General features: G+C 36.5%; 3 protein-coding genes across 5 annotated transcripts; 1 reads left to right on the top strand and 2 right to left on the bottom strand.

The window, feature by feature from the left end:
* Window positions 1-1,583: 1,583 nt before the first annotated feature.
* Window positions 1,584-5,278, bottom strand: LOC133851808 (putative pentatricopeptide repeat-containing protein At1g12700, mitochondrial). The gene is made up of 2 exons (XM_062288392.1): window positions 3,174-5,278; window positions 1,584-1,995 (listed from the first exon to the last, which is right to left on the bottom strand). Exon 1 carries the CDS (start codon window positions 5,167-5,169, stop codon window positions 3,256-3,258), a length of 1,914 nt encoding a protein of 637 aa, XP_062144376.1. The 5' UTR covers window positions 5,170-5,278; the 3' UTR covers window positions 1,584-1,995; window positions 3,174-3,255.
* A 1,316-nt stretch (window positions 5,279-6,594) lies between these two features.
* On the bottom strand, window positions 6,595-12,282 carry LOC133851299 (myosin-binding protein 1-like). Of its 3 annotated transcripts, none has more exons than XM_062287643.1 (4): window positions 12,022-12,282; window positions 10,294-11,509; window positions 7,830-9,848; window positions 6,595-7,002 (listed from the first exon to the last, which is right to left on the bottom strand). In XM_062287643.1, the coding sequence occupies exons 2-3, from the start codon at window positions 11,390-11,392 to the stop codon at window positions 7,855-7,857; spliced, it is 3,093 nt and encodes a 1,030-aa protein (XP_062143627.1). In that variant the 5' UTR covers window positions 11,393-11,509; window positions 12,022-12,282; the 3' UTR covers window positions 6,595-7,002; window positions 7,830-7,854. The 3 variants fall into 3 exon arrangements, with proteins under 3 accessions (XP_062143627.1, XP_062143626.1, XP_062143625.1); XM_062287642.1 differs by having other exon boundaries at window positions 7,830-9,851; window positions 10,294-11,503; window positions 12,022-12,281; XM_062287641.1 differs by having other exon boundaries at window positions 7,830-9,851; window positions 12,022-12,281.
* A 6,004-nt stretch (window positions 12,283-18,286) lies between these two features.
* On the top strand, window positions 18,287-22,175 carry LOC133851913 (uncharacterized). The gene is made up of 2 exons (XM_062288539.1): window positions 18,287-18,626; window positions 19,662-22,175. Exon 2 carries the CDS (start codon window positions 19,726-19,728, stop codon window positions 21,976-21,978), a length of 2,253 nt encoding a protein of 750 aa, XP_062144523.1. The 5' UTR covers window positions 18,287-18,626; window positions 19,662-19,725; the 3' UTR covers window positions 21,979-22,175.
* The last annotated feature ends 783 nt before the right edge of the window (window positions 22,176-22,958 follow it).

Consider the following 22,958-nt stretch of genomic DNA (forward strand, 5'->3'; position numbering starts at 1 on the left):
GCGAGGAAGTATGTTAAGATGGGGGGCGTTGTGAGCTCAACTTATTCTGAGGACCACAAGAAGGCGCTCCAGATGATGACCCTCGACGCAAGAAATCTGTAGAGCGTTACATTGATAGACATGGACCTGAAGCGTTTGAGAGAGTCATCAAAGCAGTAAGAAATAGAGGGTTACCCGAAAATCAAATCGTATGCTTCGTAAACACGTCAAGAAGTGGCAGAACAAAAGGGCCAGGAATAACACTTCTGAGTTTGGATATGAACTCGGGTTTTAGATAGAGTCCTAGCGAGACCACCAGAGGAGAGTCAAGCAAAAACAACGACAAAGATAAAGACACTGAGGAAAAGCTCGAAGCTGAAGACTGGTGAACACCTAGTTCGTGAAAAGAAGAGATAGCAATACATGTTCATAGTTTGGTTTCTTCACAATTGACACATTCATTGTCTTCCGTTCAGCAGTTCCCATATTTGTTGCAATAGACATCTTACTAGGTAAGACCATTGGCGTGTACCAGATACAGGAGGAGGAGGTGGTGCGTGATTTATCGTACATCGTACATCAACGACATCGTGAAAGGGTGCATCGGGGCGCTGGACACGGCGGAGAAGAGCACTGTCAGCAGAGGCAAGAAGCGTGGCTCGGCGCAGCTGAGAGTCTACAATCTGGGGAACACATCCCCGGTGCAGGTCGGGTGTCCATATTGGAGAATTCCCCCATTCTCATTGTTACAGCACAACCAATCCAACTCAATCACACCCAAACGGTGATACTACAGTAGACGCAGACTCTCTGTTTCTTTAAGCCGGTGGACGGGACGAACGTCGAGTTTCATTTTTTTTTCTTTCACTTTCTAGCAAACCAAACACCAAAGAGAAAAGGCAGAGAAGGCCAACATGTGGGTCCGCTTAGCTTCTAAGGCCAACACGCCAGCAAATTAAATTTTGTGGAGCGCCCTTCTGAAAACTCACATTTGGAACACATGGGGCAAATCTGGAACTTCCAGCTTTTAAAAGGTCACATGCAATGCACGTGGTCTTTTTTCCGTCAAAATTGACAAGCAATGGGACGGAAGGTTTTAAGTGTCATACGTTATTAAAATTAAGGGGGTCATTTACCAATTTTTAAACATTGGGTGTCAAATTGCCAATAGGTGGATAGATCAGGGAGGTAAAGTGTACTTTCCCCTTAATCTAGCCTTATTTATCTTGAAGAAATTTTTTCTGGGATTGGTATTCCGCTGCGCACACTTTGATTAGCGCATGATGTAGGCTGACCCAGCCACCCCCTCAGGGGTTTCGAGGGTGGCGCGACCACCCGCTCACCTAGAACAGCACTCCAAATGTAGTCACATGAAGCAAAGTGGAACAGTAATTTAAATGTAGTTGCCTCCATGTGGCCCAAACATTGCATACCAACTTCAGGCCAACACCACCTATTGAACCCCAAATAAAGAGATTAGTACTAACCAGAACTCTCATGCTACAAAACAATGGAGCTATAGATGGTCCAGTTAGTCACCATTAGACTTGCACATGTAATGCCATTCAACTATATTAATGAAGTTCTTACCCGAAGCACCAGTCTAAACAAAAGAAGCAATCCTTCCTTAGAACTTTAGTATGCCAAATGCTTTTCCATTGAAATTGCACACCATTAGATCCTATCAGTTCCACATATAATAATGAACCATTTTCTCATAATATTCCAAAGAGAAGAGTGGGACCTGTCTGTTCTTGAACCATTTTCTCATCAATATGTTCTCTTCTACAATATTCCCAAGAGAAGAGTGGGACCTGTCTGTCTTGAACCATTTTCTCATCAATACGTTCTCTTCTACAATATTCCCAAGAGAAGTGGGACCTGTCTGTTCTTGAACCATTTTCTCATCAATATGTTCTCTTCTGCAATATTCCAAAGAGAAGAGTGGGACCTGTCTATTCTTGTCACACGTCCGGATGTCCAAGCCCAGGTGATAAAGGTTTATGTTTTCTGCACCTAGAAATGAGATAAATTATCATTAAGCCCAAATTTAAATGTTAAGCTAGTACCAAGTTGCACAATAAAATGGTTGCATAGTTCCGACCTAACTTGAAGATCTACTACTAGAACAATGCAATTAATCACAGTTCAAAGAAATCGAAGAGATATATTCTACTCAACGCATAGAGTTCCATTTGATTGAAGGGATGGAGCAATCAAAGGCACCAAGTGTTCACCAGTTTTGGGTGTCATATGGAACAACTTCAAGAACTATGAATTTTTGAATGAAATCTATTAAACTGTTTTAACTGCTACATCAGTGAGGTGAAGACAAGACTTAACAGTACCCGATTTGCAACTTCAACAGAAGCCTCATAGAATTTCAAATGACTTTTTGTATCTTCTCTATGAAGCATTTGAAACATACTTTCATTACGAACCACTTGTCTTACAAGGTAGTGGGCCACTTGTAAAACAAAAAGAACTTGAACAAATTTATGGTATGAATTTCCATTTTTCTTTTAAATTCTATTTAAGCTACTGACCACAACCTTAGATACCAAAATGTCACAAGATACAAATAAAAAGAAAACTCATACCAACACATGGAACACCTCAAGATCAGTATGATCACAAATGTTATAAATATTACAATCTGATGTTTCAGAGTAAAAAACTTTTTAAGTACCCAAATAGGTTCAAAGTTATAGTTTCCTTATGTTATATTATTAAAAGAAGATAAGCAAGGTCATCGGGTCATAACTATTGTGCAAGAAACCCTAGGTTTAATGCATTGTTTTCATCAGTTTGTTTGAGTTAAAAGATTTTTAACCAGGGTGCGCGCGTGTCTGGAAGTGCCAATATGTAAACATTTAACAGCATACTTGAATCTCATTATACCACAAATAGTTTGATCCTTGATACTTAAATTTCATGGCTAAGTTCATAAGTTCATGAGAACTTTTCATTTTAAGGATTTCCAAGACTTTGTCATACACTTCATTCTTCTAAGATTCCTCAAATGTTTGAGATGAAGTCCTTATTAATATTTTTCACACAGTAGATTGCTAAGATGCCATTTCAAGGGAGTTAAAAGCAACCTGCTACTACTTCACAGAAGAAGGTTTTTTTAGGGGTTACGCAACCTTTTATTGCACATAAGAAACATGAATGCCAGTATTATAGAAACATACTTAATTATAATGTACTCCAGATTGCTTCACTGCCAACTTTTGCACGAAATCTTCACTTCATGTTGAATAGCTGGAATAACTTTCATACATAATTCTGAGGCTTTTCATGAGAAGGTTGTAGCCCATGAGTAGACGGCAAATCTACTAACATCCTATTAGTGTAAGAATCTGCTGAGAAACCCCTCTCAGCCATCACATGAAGAAGTTCCATCGCCGTTGATATCTCATTGTTTCTTAGAAATCCTCGGATAATTGTGTTATAAGTGCAACCATTCGGTGAGCAGCCACTTTCATCCATTCTTTTGAGTAACTCACTTGCTTCATCCAATAACCCTTCATTACAAAGTCCATCGATCATTGAGGTATACGTCTTAATGTTAGGTTGTAAACCTTTCTCAGAGAGACTATAAAAGATTTCCCTTGCAAATTCGAGTTTCCCAGCTTTGCACATACCATCAATTAGGATACTGTAAATCACAATGTCAGAATCCATCCTACAACTTTCAATTTCTTTAAAAAGTTTCATAGCCTCATCAACATTTTGGTTTTTGAATAGCTTATCCAACAATGTAGCGTAAGTAAAGATATCTGGAAGCTTTCCATGAGCTTGCATCTCATTACGGAGCTCCTGCACAGCTTCAAGTCTCCCAACAGAACGCATGCCACCAATAAGAATGTTGTAAGTAACAATATCAGGAACCAACCTTTTACCAGACATTTCTTCAATAAGACTCATGGCCTCATCCATTCTTCTACTCTTGCAATATCCTTTGATCAAGATGTTATAGCAACAAGCATCAGGATGACAACCCCTCTCAAGCATCAAATCATATACTTTTCTTGCATCGTCCATCTGATCCCGCATACAGTATGCATCCATGAGTATGCTGTAAGTGATTCTATCAGGCTCCGCACCTCTTTGATTCATCAATTCAATCACACACTTCGGTTCAGAAATCATTCCTTCTTTACATAGCATATCAGTCAGCATATATATAGTTCTTATATATGTTGCAACTTCCCTGCGATCCACTTCCTTCAAAAAACCCAAAACCTCCTCCCGTTGACATGAATTGCACAGCCCATAAATCAAGGAATTATAAGTCACAATATCTATGGAAATCCCTTTGCCCATCATTTCTAACAACAGATTCAAACCCTGAATCATTAGGTCATCCTTGCATAGACGGTCAATGATAGCGCTATATACAACCCTATCAGGCTTACAACCTCCTCCTTCCATTTTCCTAAGCATCCTTATAGCCACACTAGTATCCCCGGTTTTGCACAACCCATTTATCATTGTCCCGTACGTAACCACATCTGGCCAATACCCTCTCTCCACCATCGCATTAAACAACTCCACCGCCTTCAATGTTTTACCATCAAGACAAAACCCATTAATCAAAGTGGTGAAGGTCCTACAACCCGGCTCGTACCCAAGTTTCAAAATCTTACCCAGCAACGAAAACCCAAAATCCGCTCTATTCAAATTACAAAAACAATTAGACACAATGTTCAGAGTACAAACATCAGGCAGAATTCCTGACAAACCCATTTGCTTATGTAAAGAAATCACGTCCCAATAACGCTTCATTTGCGCAATTTTACCTAAAATCTGATTGAAATCTACAATAGACGCTCGGGAACCCATGTCAATTAACTGGTTGAATATGCTAAGGGCATCATCAAAATTAGTCAAGCTACCACGCTTACATTGTTCCCTCACAAATTTCAAGAACTGGGTTTGATCATATCTTTTTCTTCTTTTAGCTATCCTACTAGCACTAATACTAGTAGTAGTAGTAGTAGTAGTAGAACAATAAGTTTGAGAGTGAAAGTAAGCTATTGAAGCAAAAAGTAGAGGATAATTTGTGGAGAAAGAAAAAAGGTTAGCGGGTTTGTTAGTGGTACCGTCTTGAAGCAGAGAAGTAGAAGTTGACGCCGAAGTATATCTCGAAGAAGCAGATGCAAAAGCGCTTTTCTGCACCAACATCACAAATCTGCTTCTGTTTCTGTCTTTCGCTTTCAGTTTTCTCCTCTCCTTAAACTTGGTATTTTGGCTACAGGCAGCTTTTGGGCATCGTTAGTGAAACTGAAGCAGTGCAAACCTGGGTCGAATTTCTATATGTGGCAATTTGTCTTAACACGTTGGATTTGAGTTGTATCAAAGCAGATATAAAATTATATTGGTTAAACTCTAACTCAATTTACTTAATTAAGGCTTAAATATGTTTTTGCCTCTTATAATTTAAAGCCTTTATTTTTTTGTCCTTTGTGATTCATTTCGTATTGCAGATGATACTTTGGTTTTGGCGAAAGACGGAAATGGTACTTCCATCCAAAAATTAACAGTAGTACATCAATGCCACTAAACACCTTTTAAAAGTTAATACTTGCCCCAGATGACACATAAGTTTGCCCTCTCCGCTAAGATAGGTGTCCACTTGTCTTTTCGCCAAAAATTAACAGGAGTACACATCAATGCCTCTAAACACCCTTTAAAAGTCAATACTTGTCCCAGATGACACAAAAGTTTGCACTCTCCACTGAGATAGGTGTCCACTTGTCCCAGGGTAAACTTATGTGGCATTTGGAACAGGTGTCAACTTTTAAAAGGTATTTAGTGGCACTAACGTGCCCTACCATTAATTTTTGGACGGAAGTACCATCACCATCTTTTGCCAAAACCAAGGTACTATCTGCAATACGAAATGAACCACAGGAGGACATAAAATAAAGAAGTTAAACCACAAGGGGTAGAACATATTTAACCTTTTAATTAAACAGGTTCGATCTCTCAACCTTAACTCACTAATTTCGTGTTGGGTTAATATCGAGTTTGCAAGTCATGTCAAAAATTGTTAACCCTAATGTCGTATGCCAGGTTCAAATGGTGTCGAAGCATAGTTATAAAGTCATATAGACTAACCACAATTCAATCCATTTAATTAAATGGTTCATATCCCTTAATTCCAATCCGCTAATTTCGAATTACATTTATATTGAGTTCCCGAATCTTGTCAAAAATTGCCGATCCTAATCTCTAAGGTGACGAGGTTTGGAAAAGAGGTATGTTATTTTGCCTAGATTGTTTCTACGTAGATGTTATGAAATAGAATGCATCTCATTTTGCTTCATTATCTATAAACCAGGACATGATAATAAAATGTTCAGTTGTGGCATTTGTTGATAATAGGATAATTGTGAACAAATGCAGCCAGCCACCATCAAAGTCTTGCAAAGGATCTTTTCTCTCCCAGAAAGCAACTTTATATAATAGATCCCCTCCCCCTTAAAAGCATTTTATGTGATTTACACACCCATGAAGATCGTCTGGAAGTTCATATTTTTGTAGCTAAAGGAAGCAGCTTGAATATTACTAGTATTACATTTGTTTACATGTACAAAGAGATCAGGCTGACTAATTGATATTAACCATCTTCATGATCCAAACAATCCAATTTACACACAAAAATCACCCCTTCAACAATGCAATCACTCATCCACTCCCCAAACTCAAAATGAAAAGAAAAATAAACAAATAAACAAATTCAAAACCGAAATATAGATGAGGGGCGACAAAAACCCTCTCCGACTCTCCGTATACTTCACACATTAAATGCAACAACAACAACAAAAAAGAGACTCGCTGTATACTTTTGAATCCTATCGTGTTGGTCTTTCTTTCTTTCTTTTTCTCTCTCTTGAGAGAAGAACAAGCTAGTGATGCTGTACTCTTGAGAACCAGTCTTCAATAACGGGTTTGCAGAAGAATAGTAGACTTGCACTTCATGGAGGATCAACATGGCTTTCTCCCCACGTGAACCTGAATAATCCATGTAAACAGCAACTGGAGAGTTAAGGACTAAATTAAGGAATGAGTTAATGAGACAGAAATTGCAAATTTCATGGAACAAACTTATGACAGATGAAAACATGAAAGTCATGTTGAGAGACAGAAAAACCTCAAGAAAATAAAAAGACTGCATCCTAACACTAAGAGCTTGCTTAGGATTGTGTTAGGAAATAGAGCTTTTATAGTAAAAAAGAACTTTTGAAAACAAAAACTTCATTTTCAAGCGTTTCCCAAAAGTGCGTTTTGACCTTTTTCATAGCAACAAAGTAAAAAAAGTACGTTTTGAGGTTTTTCCACTTGGTTATACTTGTTTCCCAAGCTCTATTTGAGTAAGAGTGCATTAGCACCACATAGCATCTTTTTTCTTCCTTAAAATCATTGAAGAATGTCCAGGAGGCATTGGATTGCTAAAAGGGCCCATGAAAAGGGGCGAAAAATTGCCCATGGCCAATGCATGGCATGTGATTTCAACCTCCAAGAAGCAAGTGCTACTATGATCTAAGTGTACAATTTTTTAACTAATTGCTTGAAACTCACATAACTGCTTCCTTGGCCAAAGGAAAAAGCACAGAAAAAAAAAAATACTAACCCAGCCAAGATATTCTTGGAAAGCCATATATATCATCAAAGTATTAGCATCAACCTTTTTCAAAAGAAATTATATATGAAACTCATGACTATAAAGCCAAGCAATCTCTCCCCTAGTCAAGAAAAAAGAAAAAAAAAAGTCGAGTGCATACATTATGAGTAGAAACTATACAGGAATTTGACCTGGGTAGGGTTTTAATCATAGTCACCTGTGTGATATTTCACATTGAAGCCTCAAGCTATGGTTGGATCTATTCTTCTTATTCCAATCCTTCGCAATTCTTGCAAATGGGAAGCTATCTCCCTAACTAATTGTAGCCCTTCCTCTCCGTTTCCGACTGATTTAATAGCATGCTCAAGAAAAGTTCGGTCCGCCTCAAGCACTTCCAACCGGCCATTCAATTCTGAAACCACATTTCCAAGAGAAGCTAAATCGGCCCCCCAATGGGGTACAGGAGAGCCTTGCCCACTACTATCAAATTTCATATTTTCCTTGCATAAGGGCTGAGAGCTCTCAAATGAGGCTTGAGCTTGCAGATTCGTTCTGGACACAGATATGTAATTTTGCACTGACAAATCATCCTCTTCTACTCCACCATTCCCTTGAGTTCTTCCATTCAAATTAGACTCTTTGAACTCACTTTTTCCATCTCCTCCTTCATTTACTTGATATTCACCATTTGCTAAGTATTCCCCATTATTAGAAAATGAATAAAGCTTTTTCTCCAACTTCTTCAAACATTGCAAAATGTATAACCTGTCATCTTCAAGTTCTAACAACGCATTCTTCACGGTACCTGTATCCTTATCCCCCAATGGCATACCTGCTCCTTCAACTTTGTCACAGATATTAAGTTCTTCAGTAACTGAGTCTCTAAGAACTCTTGCACTATCCTCAACACAAACAGATTCACAACGATCCATTCCAATATCTCTTGCCTTCACACCACAAGTTTCCTCTACCACATTCTCCGAAATTGATTCATTTGGAAACATATTCCGGTTAAATTCAAGCTCGTCTTCAAGATCTTGTATCTCTTTTTCTTTCTCTGCAAGAAGGTCATTTGCTTTTTGGAGTGCTTCCATATCATACTCAGATTGCTCTTCCATCAGTCGTAGGCACTGCAAGGCTTCCATATGGAGTGTTGCCTTCTCCTCCTGCAATTTAGTAATCATTGCCATGGCCTGATTAACAGCAACAGCGGAAGCATTTCTTTCTTCTTCCAACTCCTTATATAATGCACTCATATGTTTCCTATCATGCTCAATCTGTCGTTTTAATCTATCAACCATATTTTCACCTTCAATTTCACTGACAATGCTTCCATCCAGAGACAAACCAGACTCGTTTCTCTCGAGTGAGATTCTCTTTTGAAGTGTGCTTCCATCCAAAGATAAACCAGACTCGTTTCTCTCGAGTGAGATTCTCTTTTGAAGTGTGCTTCCAATTCCATCCAGCAACAGACCAGACTCATTTTGCTCAGGTGAGATCCTCTTTTGAAGAATCTGCATTCCAATAGAGCTAGATGCATCAGCGGTCTTCGATTCATCACTATTTACAGAAACTCTAGGACTCTTGTCGCTCATTGATTGCTCAATCCCTCGAGTGGCAGATAATTGAGACAACAAGAGCTTCACATCTTCACTAACTCTTGAATTATCTTTCCCAACCCATTGCTCTGCAAGCACACCAGACAATTGTCTTCCTCTACTGCCGACAGCCATTTGATAAGCATCACCAAGATCCAATAAATTGGGTACTAGTTGAGCAGTGTCACTTGAAACAGGCTTTGTTTCTAGACCAATTTCAGATGACATAATTGGTGTAGTTCTTGCATCATTGATTTTCCCACACTCTGCCACAGATGTCTTCGATTCATCACCATTTACAGAAACTATAGGACTCTTGTCGTTCATTGATTGCTCAATCCCTCGAGTGGCAGATAATTGAGACAACAAGAGCTTCAAATCTTCACTAACTCTTGAGTTATCTTTCCCAACCCATTGCTCTACAAACACACCAGACGATTGTCTCCCTCTACTGCCAACAGCCATCTTATAAGCATCACCAAGATCCAATAAATTGGGTACTAGTTGAGCAGTGTCACTTGAAACAGGGTTTGTTTCTAGACCAATTTCAGATGGCATAATTGGTGTAGTTCTTGCATCATTGATTTTCCCACACTCCACCACAGTTGTTTGCCCACCTTCACCAGTTCCAGTAAGATCTACTGAAAGAAACAATTCAATTCAAAAGAGAGACAAAGGGCTAGCTAAAACCAGTAAAATACAGAGTATGAACATTGCATGAAATTTATTTTAAACATCCCTACCTTTTTACACAAAATTTTCATGTAAATTAAAATTACTATGAGAAGACAGAATTGAATATCTTGACATTAAAAATAAGATATTGTTTTTAGATTCGAGTATGATTAACTTTTTAGCATGGGAAGCAGGATGGGGAGGGGAAGGGGGCATACTAATCATAGATGTTTATCAAAAAGAAAGTACCCACGTATCAGCTCCTATGAAAAGGTAATAACATGGCTTTCACTTCTCATTTAGTTTTCAAAGCTCAAGGCTTTCACTTCTTATTTAGTTTCCAAAGTTCAAACAGTGCAATAGAATGAAGATAGAGAACAAGAGAAACTGAAAAAGTCTGTAACTTACAGCTTTGTTTTGATACTTTAATAGTGGTTTCCATAGTATTTGATGATGGAGTTACATAATCAAGGGAAAGAAGATCAGTTGGTGCAGGGGAACTGGCCATGCTAACAGCTTGTTGCCAGTTGAGTTCCTCTAGACCGTTCTTAACAGCAGCAGTTGATGCCACAGATGTACTACCATGGACTTCAATAGAATCTAATTCCACCTGTGACACCGGAGAGAAAGCCTCAGGCGCAGAATCTGCAATTATCAGTTTCTCAGTGGCCGAATCATCGGCTAGAGTAATAATGAGTGGCTCCAACTGCACATCTTGAACGGCAAGATCATCCTTGGAAACATCAGTTGCACGAAGCAAAGCACTTGCATCATTATCATCATCAGAGTACAGTACCTCAGATTCGGTATCAGAAGTGACCTTAAGTTCTGTGTATCCAACATGAGACAAAGAATCAATCCCACTATTTCTCAGATTAGTGGCTCTAACTGACACAGGTGGTTTTCCTCTTCTCATCTTCCAGTCATCCTGATTAAGTTCAACCTCACCTGATAAAGGCACATCAAGCTCAGCAGCTTCACACCCAACTGATTTGGTCTGAATCAACTTTTGTGTATTTCTTAAAACCCATGGCTCACTGCAACAAGAACAATGCCTTGTGTCTGAAGAACAAATTTTAGGGTCCTGATCAAAACCACAGAGTGTATCCTCCCCCAATTTACCCACCAATAATCTGTATGTTTCAGCATTGGATTTATTGATTGTTGCAAATGAGAAGAAGCAAGTTTCACACATTCCATGAACATCTACAAGCTTATTGTGAGCATGACAAAGAACTAAGGAAGAAATCTCCAGCTTATGATTACCGCAGATCAATTCCCAATAGTATCCAAGTGTTTTACTGCCAAAAACGTGATCAAGCCTCGAGCATAGCAAGCACGGTGTTTGCAATTTACAGCAACGAGCAAACTTTGTAACTAAGAAAGAGAATATGGCATTAACAAGCAAAAACAGAATCAGTAACCATTCAAGAACAGCAGAAGCCAGAGCAGTGGTGAAACCCCAAGTTCTCTGTTGTTTAGCAGATGAAATCCTCGAGGCAGCCATGCCAGAAAGGACTTAAGCGACTTCAGAGAAGAAGAAACTGATTGCTTGAAACAGTAAAATTTCCAATCCTTCCACTATGAAATCGATAATCCAATAAGGTGAATCTCAACACTGCAGCTATTGATGGAAAACCAGGGAAATTACTATAAAGTTAGGGCCAAAAACCCAAATAAAAACACCCAACGAAATAATTAACGTAACAAAAATAAGAAGACTCCAAGAAAATTAAATAAACAAATAAATAAGGAATTCAATTATCATCATTGAACACTTCTCATAGATGATCAATACCCAGAAAATATTCCAAGAAAAGGAGAAGAAATCCCACTTTTTTTTCAAATAAAATAAAATAAAATCAATACCCTCCAAAGAAACCGAAATTCAAAGCAAAAGAAACAGACCTATTTCTCATAAGAGATGAATATCCTAAAAAACATTGACCTTCAGTTAGCTCATACATCCTTAATTGGCCAAAGTTAATAAACAAATTGTAAAGGAACAAAACGTGAAAAGAAATCCTCAGACAATCCAATAACGTGCATAACAAACCAACCCAATTAACATGAGAATAAAAGGACAAAAACCAAATCAATCAAACAGAAGAGTATCAACAAATATAGAAGGTTGACCTGTTCAAGTGAGAAACCCATGAAGGCGATGAATAAACAGAGGCAGAATGTCAAATCAGAGTGACCCATATGCAAGCTCATGACAACAAAGCAAACGAACCAATTTAGTAGTTTGTGCAATGTGAGAAGATTCAGATAGAAACAAAGCCCAACCGAAAGGTTGAAGCTTTCCAACGGGATCCGCCCGTAGTTGTCACATTTTCTTGGTAAAAAAAACAAGCCGACGTGGGCCTAAAAGTCGGCTGTTGATGATGCCGAAAGTGCCCCAAAAAGAAAGCACTCTGCCAATTCAATCAAGATCAAGCATTACTCGATTTAGCGTCTGTTTGTTGCGTTGGTTGTTGAGCTTTTTTTTTTTTTAAAAAAAAAAAAAAAAAAAAAAAAAAAAAAAAGGAAGTATTAGCAACGATTAATAAAAAAAAAATTTACGGATACCAATGAATAAGCTTCACGTCATCTTAATATCTATTTCTTAGTAAAAAATTTAGTACCTCTAGCATTACTCATGTTTTTTACGATAGAAATTTCATAATTAGAGGAATTTTTGTAAGCCACTTTCTAAAAATAACATGTCTCTTAAACATATAAGAATCACATGGTTTTTTTATTAATAGTATTAAAAAAATATGTGAGAATAACATATTATTGAAAAAATAATGTGCTTCTCATATATCAAGAGACACATGTCGCTTTTAAAAAATTTTCTTCGTAATAATTTGTAAGACATTTATGTCCATACTAAATTGCCTCTATATTTGTTTTTTGTTTTTTTATCATCATCCTTGATTTTGAACAAAATGTTATAATTAATGTAAAAACTCGCTATAGCATTTCAGTGGGGTTTAATAAATATTTTAAGGGAAAATTATATTTAAGCCATCCAAACTACCAGCCATTTTGGAAGTAGCCTCCCAAACCATCAATCTTTCGACTCTTGTCCCCCAAACTACCAAAAGTTTCAAAAAGACCAATTTTGTTGAAATATGCTTATAATACCCCCGTCACGTGTCATTTTTTAATTAAAAAAAACTAATAAATTTAAATTTAAAAATAAAAAATGCCTTGTAGTTTAAGGGGCTAAAATATAATTTTTTTCATATTTTAAAGAATGAGAAAAAGTGGGATATAAAGTGTTTCAAAATGGGAATGAATATTTTAATAGTAATACTATAGAGTAATGATTCATTGCCACCTTTTCATACAACTTTTCACCACCTTACTTATGTGGCAAGGTGGTCACTCACTTTATTTTATTTTTAAAACTCAAAAAGTAGTAGGGGATCACCTTGCTACATAGGCAAGGTGGTGAAAAGTTGTATAAAAATGTGACAATGAATCATTACTCAATACTATATATTACATTTTTATTTCACAATTATGTTACAATGTTGACGTGACAGCCCTAGTCAACGCTTAGATTTTTTTTATTTATTTTTTTTAACAATGACTGATCCAAGGGTTAGTTGAAGTTGCCACATCAGCATTGTGAGATAACAGATAGTTATGTGATACAAATATGATACGTAGCATATTCATATTTTAATGTAGGAAAAAAAATAAAGACAGGAATGTAGAGTATTCTTTATGCAATTACTTTGTTCACAAATATTTCATAACCTTTAGTTCATCTTTCTATAATTAATGATATTTTCAACATTCATATCCAAATGAAAGTGGTCTGTTTTATATAGTACTTGGACACCTAGCTTCTTTTTTTGGATTAAAAAAAAAAAAAGAAAAAAAAGAAAAGGAAACTTGTCTAATAAGATAGAGGTCTGCTTTATTGAATACGAAAAGAGAAATTAAGGAATAAAGAAATAATATTTTTTATTAATGAAAGTGGTGCTTTTTTTGATGAAGAAAAGGAGGAATAGCTGTGACATGTCGGTGGAATAGGCAGGCCACCGGCCAAAGAAACTAGGGTGTGGTGCATGAGATTGAAAGAGATAGCATGGTTACTAATGATGTGGACCAATGATATTGCCCGTCTCACTTGACTCGGTGACACAGTATTAACTTTTAGATTCTCCGAACTAGTTGGTGCCTGGAGGTCTCTTTCTTTAAGTGATAGCCCATATGATATGAGAATTTTGATTGGTTGACCGTCAAACCAACTGCTTTCTACTTTTCTGGGTGGAGAAAATGATTACGAAAAGTTAAAAAATTAAAAAATTAAAAAAGTGAAAAACTTCTTATTGACCAAAATCTCCCCGACGACATTTCAACTTGTCATCAAGGATATTAAGATTTAAGACCAATTGATATATATTTAATAACATATTTGAATTAAAAAGCCTTGATTAATATATTTTTGTGATAAATTCGATACTTCTACTATGAGTAGACCTTGGGAAGAGATGGAGATCTCCTCGATTCCCATGTGTTATCTTTTAATGGAAGGGGTGAGAAGAAACCCTAAGTAAGATTTACATTTTTCAAATTCATATGTATTTGTCACGGCTCGTGTCACATTGCAACGTTCTAATATCACATAAAGTTTTTATAGAGACTTGATACAAATTAGGTTTTTTGTGCTGTCCAATAAATGATAGACATTAGTGTCGTAATTTTAGGTTTTTTTATTAACAGTGACATGTGTCGTAATTTTATCATCACTAACGTGATACACTAATAGAATCTGCCAAATGTTTTGACGTAATTTGATTAGAGGGGTGATTTGTATTTTTAGCATGCCACAAGGACCTCTGAGTTTATTTTAATACCACATAGATTTAATTGTAAATCAAGTAAAGCACATGAACTAATTTTGTATTTTTCCTTCTTCTTTTTTTTAACCTAAGAGTGAGACATGTCATCATTTTGTTGGTGCTAACATAAACACTAACGGAATATGTCAAGTGTTTTGACTGCATGGACTAAATTGTCATTTTAGCCTACCCTGATGACCTCTAAATTATGTTTATATCGCATGTAGTGATTTGTAAGTTAGACCAATTGTAGATACTGGTTTCATTTATCTGAAAATAAAATAAAAAATCATATTTTTTGTATTAATCCACCCCCCTCTTTTTTGTTTAAAAATTATTTTTTATTTTAGTTTTTAAGAAAATAATGGTATTATTTGGAAAAAAAAAATGACATTTTTGGCACACCTTCATAGTTTGATGGGTCACTTTAGCACACTTGAAATTTATGGGACTATTTTAAAATCGGTTCTTAGTCGAAGGAGTTTTCTTTTATATATTTTTTCCAATTTTATAGATTTTCTTAGCAACCTTCAAAAACAAAAAAAAATTAAATAAATAAATAAAAGGGGGAAATAGAGAAATGTACATAAGACTCTTAGACTTTGGTTGTGGGAAATGTACCATGAGACTCAAAAGAGAAAGGGGGAAGGGTGTGTTTGGTAAAGCTTTTTGAGGTTTTCTTTTTTTAATAGTAATATGAAATTAATGATGTGATGTAAAATATAAATAAGTTTTGAATTATTTATATGGAAAAGTGAAAAAGTTTTATTTTATAGAGATTTTTTTGTTTAAATAGTATAAAAAGTTATTAATGTAATATAAAAAATGAAAACAATTGGAATGTTTTGAAGTTAACTTTTTGAGAGAAAATTGGGATGGGGGAAGGGGTTTGTCACAATAAAAATATTATTGTATACTTTTTATTCTAAACAAAATACTAATACATAAATTCATGAAAAATAACTTCACTACTTTTGAAGGGAGGTTACTTACAGCACTTGCTTAAATTTCCTTTTAAAATCACTGAACGTTCCAATCCAGCGCTTGCAATTTATCTCACTATCAATTGGGGTTTACTCATAAAACTCTAAACCCTAGTTTACACTAATTACTTTTAAACCCTATCCACTGCACATCTTCTCTCTTCTGTTCTTGCTCTTGACAATTTTGATCGAACAGTCTGTGATCGAAGGTTCGATAATGCTATTATATGCTATATTCGATCGATCGAAATAGATTTTGATCGATCAAAACCCCCTAGCAATAGCCTCCAACGCTCGAAATATACCAAAAATCCCAACTTTTCACCACCTTTCTCCTCACTTCACCCAAATCAGACCAAGCCATGCCAACTCCTCCATCTTCACCCATAACTCATCTAAACACCAAAAATCTTTCATTTTGACACTTTAACAATATTCAACAAACAATAAAAATAAATAAATAAACTATACTTTACAACTCTCACCCATTTTCAATAACACCACAACCAAAAACATCATTCCTTCATCAATAACACAATACCATACCAACAACAACATCACTATAACCATAAAAACACCACAAAAATTCGATTTTGCATGAATTCGTCTTGATTAAGATTCAATCACTATACTAACAAGATCAAAGTGTGAATAATTAAATTTAGTTCTTAAAATTCATTTGTAACTGAATTGAACTAAAAAGGAAAAATCAAAGCCTTGTATTTATTAACTACTGTGTCAAAATTCAAATTACATCTGCATTTTCAAAAATTTATTTAGAATCAGATTCAAAATTGATTCGATATAAAATCGTGTTTGATATTTGATATTGCTTCCTAAATTTGTATCAAATCTAACTCAATGTCAACCCTACCTGAGAAAGAGCTCATGAATGAGAAAATTAAGGACCACACTTAATTCCCCCATTACGGATACAAATATACTCTAATAACCTAAATAAAGTGATAGTCACATCTGTGTTATTACACCGGAATGATTAGTCACGTTACAACTTATAAAGCACAATCTCACATAATAAGAAATCAACGTGGGAATTAAGTAATTAACACCTATGAGCACATTTTTAATCAACACATTCAATGTGGCCATTTCATATTCCCAATATAGGACTAACTTTCTAGAGTATCACATATACTATATATATAATATAAATATTTGAACGCATAACCTCTCACACAATTTAACCATTCAAACCCCAAAGTCCAAACTTTAACCTAATTCTTATATGCTTAGGAAGAAAGAAAAAAACCTAGTTATTTGGATATATCTTTTTATGAAAATAACACCAGAAAAAGAGAAAAAGTATTATTTTGTTTTGATATAATTGTATCTTTTATAAAATAATTGTCTGATTTTTAAATGTGAAAATGTGAATTTCTCATTTTCCTATGTTACTCTTACTTCTTTTTCAAAAATTTCAACAAAAGTTATGCCCACCTATTTTAGTAAAATTATAATATTTATTAATTTTCATAAATAATCGGATTATTCAAAACCTAAATATATTATATGGGACTGACAGAAGTTGAAGGTTCTATTTGGTAATGTTTTGTGGAAGGTATTTTTTTTATTTTTTTTAAGTTTGAAAGAGTGTTCTAATGTGATATAATGGTTAAAAAAAATGTTTTTGTACTTTAGGAGTGTTTTATCTTTTATGTTTGAGTTATTTGTTAATTTTTATTTTAAAAAGAGAAAAAAATATATATTTTAACAAAGGGAGACAAAAGTATTCTTGGTTCCTAACGCAATTAAGAAAAAAAAAAAAAAAGGAAAAAATAAATAAATTTAATCCTTAGGTTTTCTTTCGATTTCAATTTAGTCCATAAGTTTTCAATTTCAATAATTTAGTTATTAGGTTTTCCTTTAATTTCAAATTGGTTCTCATGTCCACTCACTGTCCAATTAATTAACAATATGTCAAGTCAGACCAATTAAATAATGTCATGTAGCTCTCGTGTGGCACATCATGTGTCAATTGTATGTGTCGCGTGGCACAATTACTTTAAATTACAAATATATCCTAAATAAAGATTTTGTTTTTAACTTATTTGTTTTTTTTAAACAAAAATACTTAGACTATATTTATAATTTAAAGTATTTGTGTTACACGAAGCATACAATTGGCACATGACATGTCAAATGAGAGTCATGTGACATTAATTGATTGGTCCAATGTGACATACTGTTAATTAATTAAAAAATCGGTTGACATAATGATCTAATTGTTGAAATTGTACATTAACTTTAAAACTAAATTGAAATCACACGAAAACTTAAAACTTTAGGATTTATAAATTTGATTTTTTTTTTTATTAGTAAAAAAAAGCCCTAAGCCTAGTTAATTAGTTGACTAGTTGAACTCAAAGTCAAAGAGTCAAAGACTCTAACCCCATAGCCTTTCCAATTTAATCCAACCCCTCGAACTGCCGCAAGGACAAAACAGTAACTCCAGAAAACCCAACAGAAATTCACCCCAAATGAACCAATCTTTTTCCCTAAAATACCCCCTCTCGTCCCTCACCCCCAAACCTGTAATTTCCCTTCTCAGCCCTCACATACTCTCTTCCTCTTCTGCCCCTCCCAATTTCCCAATCCCACCCCTCCAACCCTCCTCGCCTCTTGCCCTTCCCTCACCCAATTTCCGATTTTCTCCCGTTACCCGCCAAATCCACCCTACCCCTGATTTTCAAATTTCTTGTTTCAGTTTCAAAAAATTTCCTCTCCATTTTCTCTCTTTCTGGCAAACCCTAATTCTCAATTCTCGTTTGGATTTTAGATTGAAGCTTCCAGGCCTCGGATTTTCCAGGTTTTGGGCAAGAACTAGTTCCTGTGGGTGTTTGGCGCTTCTGAGGATGTAATTTTGGGTTTGGAGCTAGGGTTTCGACTAGTGAAGGTACTATCTTTTTCTTTGGATTTCGCTGTTTTGAGGTTTTGAATGATGGGTTGTACTTGTTTTCGTGATATTTTAGTTCTTGAGCTGTTGATTTGTGTTTTGTGGTTGTTTTGCGTGCTGGTTGTGATTTGGTTTTTGTTGATGTTTGTTCCATGCGGGTTTGTTGGTTTTGATTGGGAGTGGATAGCTTAGTGAAACAAATGGAAGGGGCTTCGTCTTTTTGTTCTTGAAGATTTGTGAACCTAAAATCTGTAGATTTGAAGCTCAAGGTTCTACGTTTTGTATATTTCGGAGTTTCAGTATAGGATAGGATTACTATGTGAAGCTCAGTTGAGTGGTGGTTAGATGATTGTGTTAAGATTAATCGTTTTGGAGGTTTGTGTTTACTAGGATCTCCATTGTGTAAAACGTCTCGAGGCCTAAAGAAAAAAGTGTAAAATGTATAAGATTCAAAATTTCAGTTTCTTTTTTATCTTACCTGTTCTTTGCAACCCAAAGACGTGATGACTATTTTGGTTAAGCAGTTAACTTTGATGTATCTTGAACTTCTTCCCATGTCTTGGTTTGTGTGGGTAGAGTTGTAGAATAGAGGTGTCGGTGGAACCTTTGGTGGCATTTTGGTCTTAAAGCTGTTGTGGATTTACAGATTAGCTAATCTAGATGTGAACATATGATAACAGCAGCTGAGCTGTGATTCTTCTGTTTGATTTATTTTTAATATCTAAAAGAGTGTGAGCAGCTCCATGTGTATGCCTGGGTTTGGTATGTTGTTTATATGCTTATGGTCTTTGTGCTTGTTGTCTTTGTCTGAGTACTATAACTTTGAAAGTCAGTACTAATAGCTCTTACTTTGAAAATTAATTATCTGATTTGGGGGTTTGCAAATTTGAGAACTAAAAGAGGCTTAAGAATTATTAAGGGTGGATTGCCAAGTTTGGTATGTTCTATCATATGTAGTACCTTTTATCAGCAATGGTACTGGATGTGAAAGAGATTTATGATTTTTCAGACTAACAATATCATTTTGCTTGGCAGGCATTCTTCAGTATAATCGGAAGGTGTTATTGATATTCTTTGTGTACGGTGATTGATAAAGTAAATGGCTAACCATGATTTGATACTTGGGCAAAGTCACAATTTAGTCCTTGGGCAGAATCAGCAGTTGGTTCTGGGCCACAATCATAATGTGGGACTTGGGCAGAACCATGATTTGGAATTGGGACAAGCTCATGAGCATCATTTGGCTTTGGGACAGACTCATGACCATGAAGTGGATTTAGGACATGCCCATGACCATGAACTGGGCTTAGGGCAAGGCCATGAAGAAGGGGATGATGGTCACAGTTATGGTCATGAGAATGAGTTAGGTATGGATCGGAAACCTGACCATGATGACCACGAGTTGGCTCTTACTGGACAGAATCATGAGTTAGCTTTATCTGAGAACCATGAACTGGCTGTTTCAGAAAGCCAAGAACTTGATGACAATCTGGAACTAGCTATTGATCAAAGCCAGGAAATGGGGATTGAGCCTGCACAAGATCTTTCCATTGAGGAGTCCCTTGTACTCGATTCCAGTCATGTAATCCAGGCTCGTGCAGTTATTGCTAGTCCCACTTTTGAGCTCTCAGTGGGGCAAGAGTTCCCCGATGTCAAGAGCTGTAGAAGAGCCTTGAGGGATACAGCTATTGCCCTGCACTTTGAAATGCAGACAATTAAATCTGACAAGACTCGTTTTACTGCCAAATGTGCCAGTGAAGGATGTCCCTGGCGCATTCATGCTGCAAAGCTCCCAGGGGTTCCAACTTTCACAATCAGGACAATCCATGAGGCTCATACATGTGGAGGAATTGCTCATCTTGGCCATCAGCAAGCCTCAGTTCAGTGGGTTGCAAATTCTGTGGAGCAACGGCTCAGGGAGAACCCCAATTACAAGCCAAAGGAGATACTTGAAGAAATTCACCGGGTTCATGGTATCACCTTATCATACAAGCAAGCTTGGCGAGGCAAGGAGCGGATCATGGCTGCTATGCGTGGATCCTTCGAAGAAGGGTATCGCTTGCTTCCACCATACTGTGAACAGGTTAAACGGACAAACCCGGGGAGTATTTCATCTGTTTATGGAAACCCAACTGATAACTGCTTTCAGCGTCTCTTCATATCCTTTCAGGCATCAATTTATGGTTTTCTTAATGCTTGTCGCCCACTCCTTGGGCTTGATAGGACATATTTGAAAAGCAAGTATCTTGGTACTTTGCTTCTTGCTACTGGTTTTGATGGTGATGGTGCTCTGTTTCCTCTTGCATTTGGTGTAGTTGATGAGGAGAATGATGATAATTGGATGTGGTTTCTGTCTGAACTTCACAACCTGCTTGAAATTAATACAGAAAACATGCCCAGGCTTACCATTTTGTCAGACAGGCAGAAGGGAATTGTAGATGGAGTGGAAGCAAATTTTCCAACCGCATTTCATGGATTTTGTATGCGACACTTGAGCGAAAGCTTTCGCAAGGAGTTTAATAACACAATGCTTGTTAACCTTCTGTGGGAGGCTGCTCATGCTCTCACCGTGATTGAATTTGAAGCAAAAATTTTGGAAATCGAAGAGATTTCACAAGATGCTGCATATTGGATTCGAAGAATCCCCCCTCGATTGTGGGCTACAGCCTATTTTGAGGGAACACGCTTTGGTCATTTAACAGCTAACATAGTTGAATCGTTAAATACTTGGATTCTGGAGGCGTCTGGGCTTCCAATAATTCAGATGATGGAGTGCATTAGAAGGCAGCTAATGACTTGGTTCAACGAACGCCGAGAGACCAGTATGCAATGGACATCGATACTCGTGCCTTCTGCGGAGAGGCGTGTTGCAGAGGCTCTGGAGCGTGCTCGCACTTATCAGGTGCTTCGTGCTAATGAAGCTGAATTTGAAGTTATATCTCATGAAGGAACAAATATTGTCGACATTCGGAATCGTTGCTGCCTTTGTCGAGGCTGGCAGTTGTATGGTTTGCCCTGTGCACATGCTGTGGCAGCACTTCTCTCTTGCAGGCAGAACGTCCATCGATTTACTGAGAGCTGTTTTACTGTTGCAACCTATCGCAAGACATACTCACAAACTATACATCCAATCCCTGATAAATCTCTATGGAGAGAGTTGTCTGAGGGAGATCCAAATGGCAGCAAAGGTGCCGAAGTTCTTATTAACCCACCCAAATCACTCCGGCCACCTGGAAGACCAAGAAAAAAGAGAGTGCGAGCAGAAGACCGTGGCCGTGTGAAGCGAGTTGTGCATTGTAGTCGTTGCAATCAGACTGGTCATTTTAGAACAACGTGTGCAGCACCCATATAAGTTGTTGCTGTTACAATTAGTTAACTGTGTTATAAGAGATGTATGTCCCCTGTGCAAAAGAATTCTTGTTTTGTGATTGTTTGTAGTTTTTATTAGTTAGATTGGGAAGTAAATGTATCTTTTTCACTTTGACAGTTACGTGAGATTAGCTCATTATCAGTTGTAGTTTATGAATGTTCACCTTGTTAATTTAATAATGTTTCATGGTTGTAGCTTGCAATTTCTGGGGAAGTTTTTCTTTTGGTGTTGTAGAATTTTTCTTCGTGTTGGTTTGCTTCGGCATGGCTATGTCGGGGCTTCGTTCCTGGTCTAGTCTAATTTGGTTGAGCAGAATAATGCTACGGCCTGGCACATTGATGTAAAAGCTAGGAAAAAATATAAATTTTTCTTGTGGAAAATACGCGTATCTCTCTCAAACTAACATTCAATTTGTAACGTCCTTTCCAAACAAAAAATTGCATTAATGTTCTTCTCAAATTACTAAAAATGTGCAATATACCACTAGTTGACCAAAAAAATAAAAAAGAGGCTAAAACAAGGGGTGGCCGAGCAACCCTTTGGCCAAATGAGGATGGTTGAACCACCCCTGACCATTTAGGGGTGGACACCCTAAATGGCCCTCAAAATTAATTAACTCAATGCATTTTACTAGGTAAGTAAGTCCGGATCAATCTCTCAATCCTCCAAACTCTTGGCTAATGAGCAGAAGTAAACACTTAAATAAGATCACAAAATTCTAATAAAACCAGTAAACACTTAATAATATCACATGATAACAAAATTCTAATAAAACCATACTACAACAAATATCTAGAGCAAAATACTAGTATTCCAATATAACTTAAATAACAAGAAAATAAACCATCAAGAATATAAAAGCCAAACCAACGTCCAAAGATATCACAAAATAATACAATGGAAAATCGACTCCAAAACCTTAAAACATAATCAAGTTCACCAATGCCTGGCAGATAACTAGT

Source organism: Alnus glutinosa, chromosome 12 (assembly GCF_958979055.1).
Source record: "Alnus glutinosa chromosome 12, dhAlnGlut1.1, whole genome shotgun sequence".
NCBI lineage: Eukaryota > Viridiplantae > Streptophyta > Magnoliopsida > Fagales > Betulaceae > Alnus > Alnus glutinosa.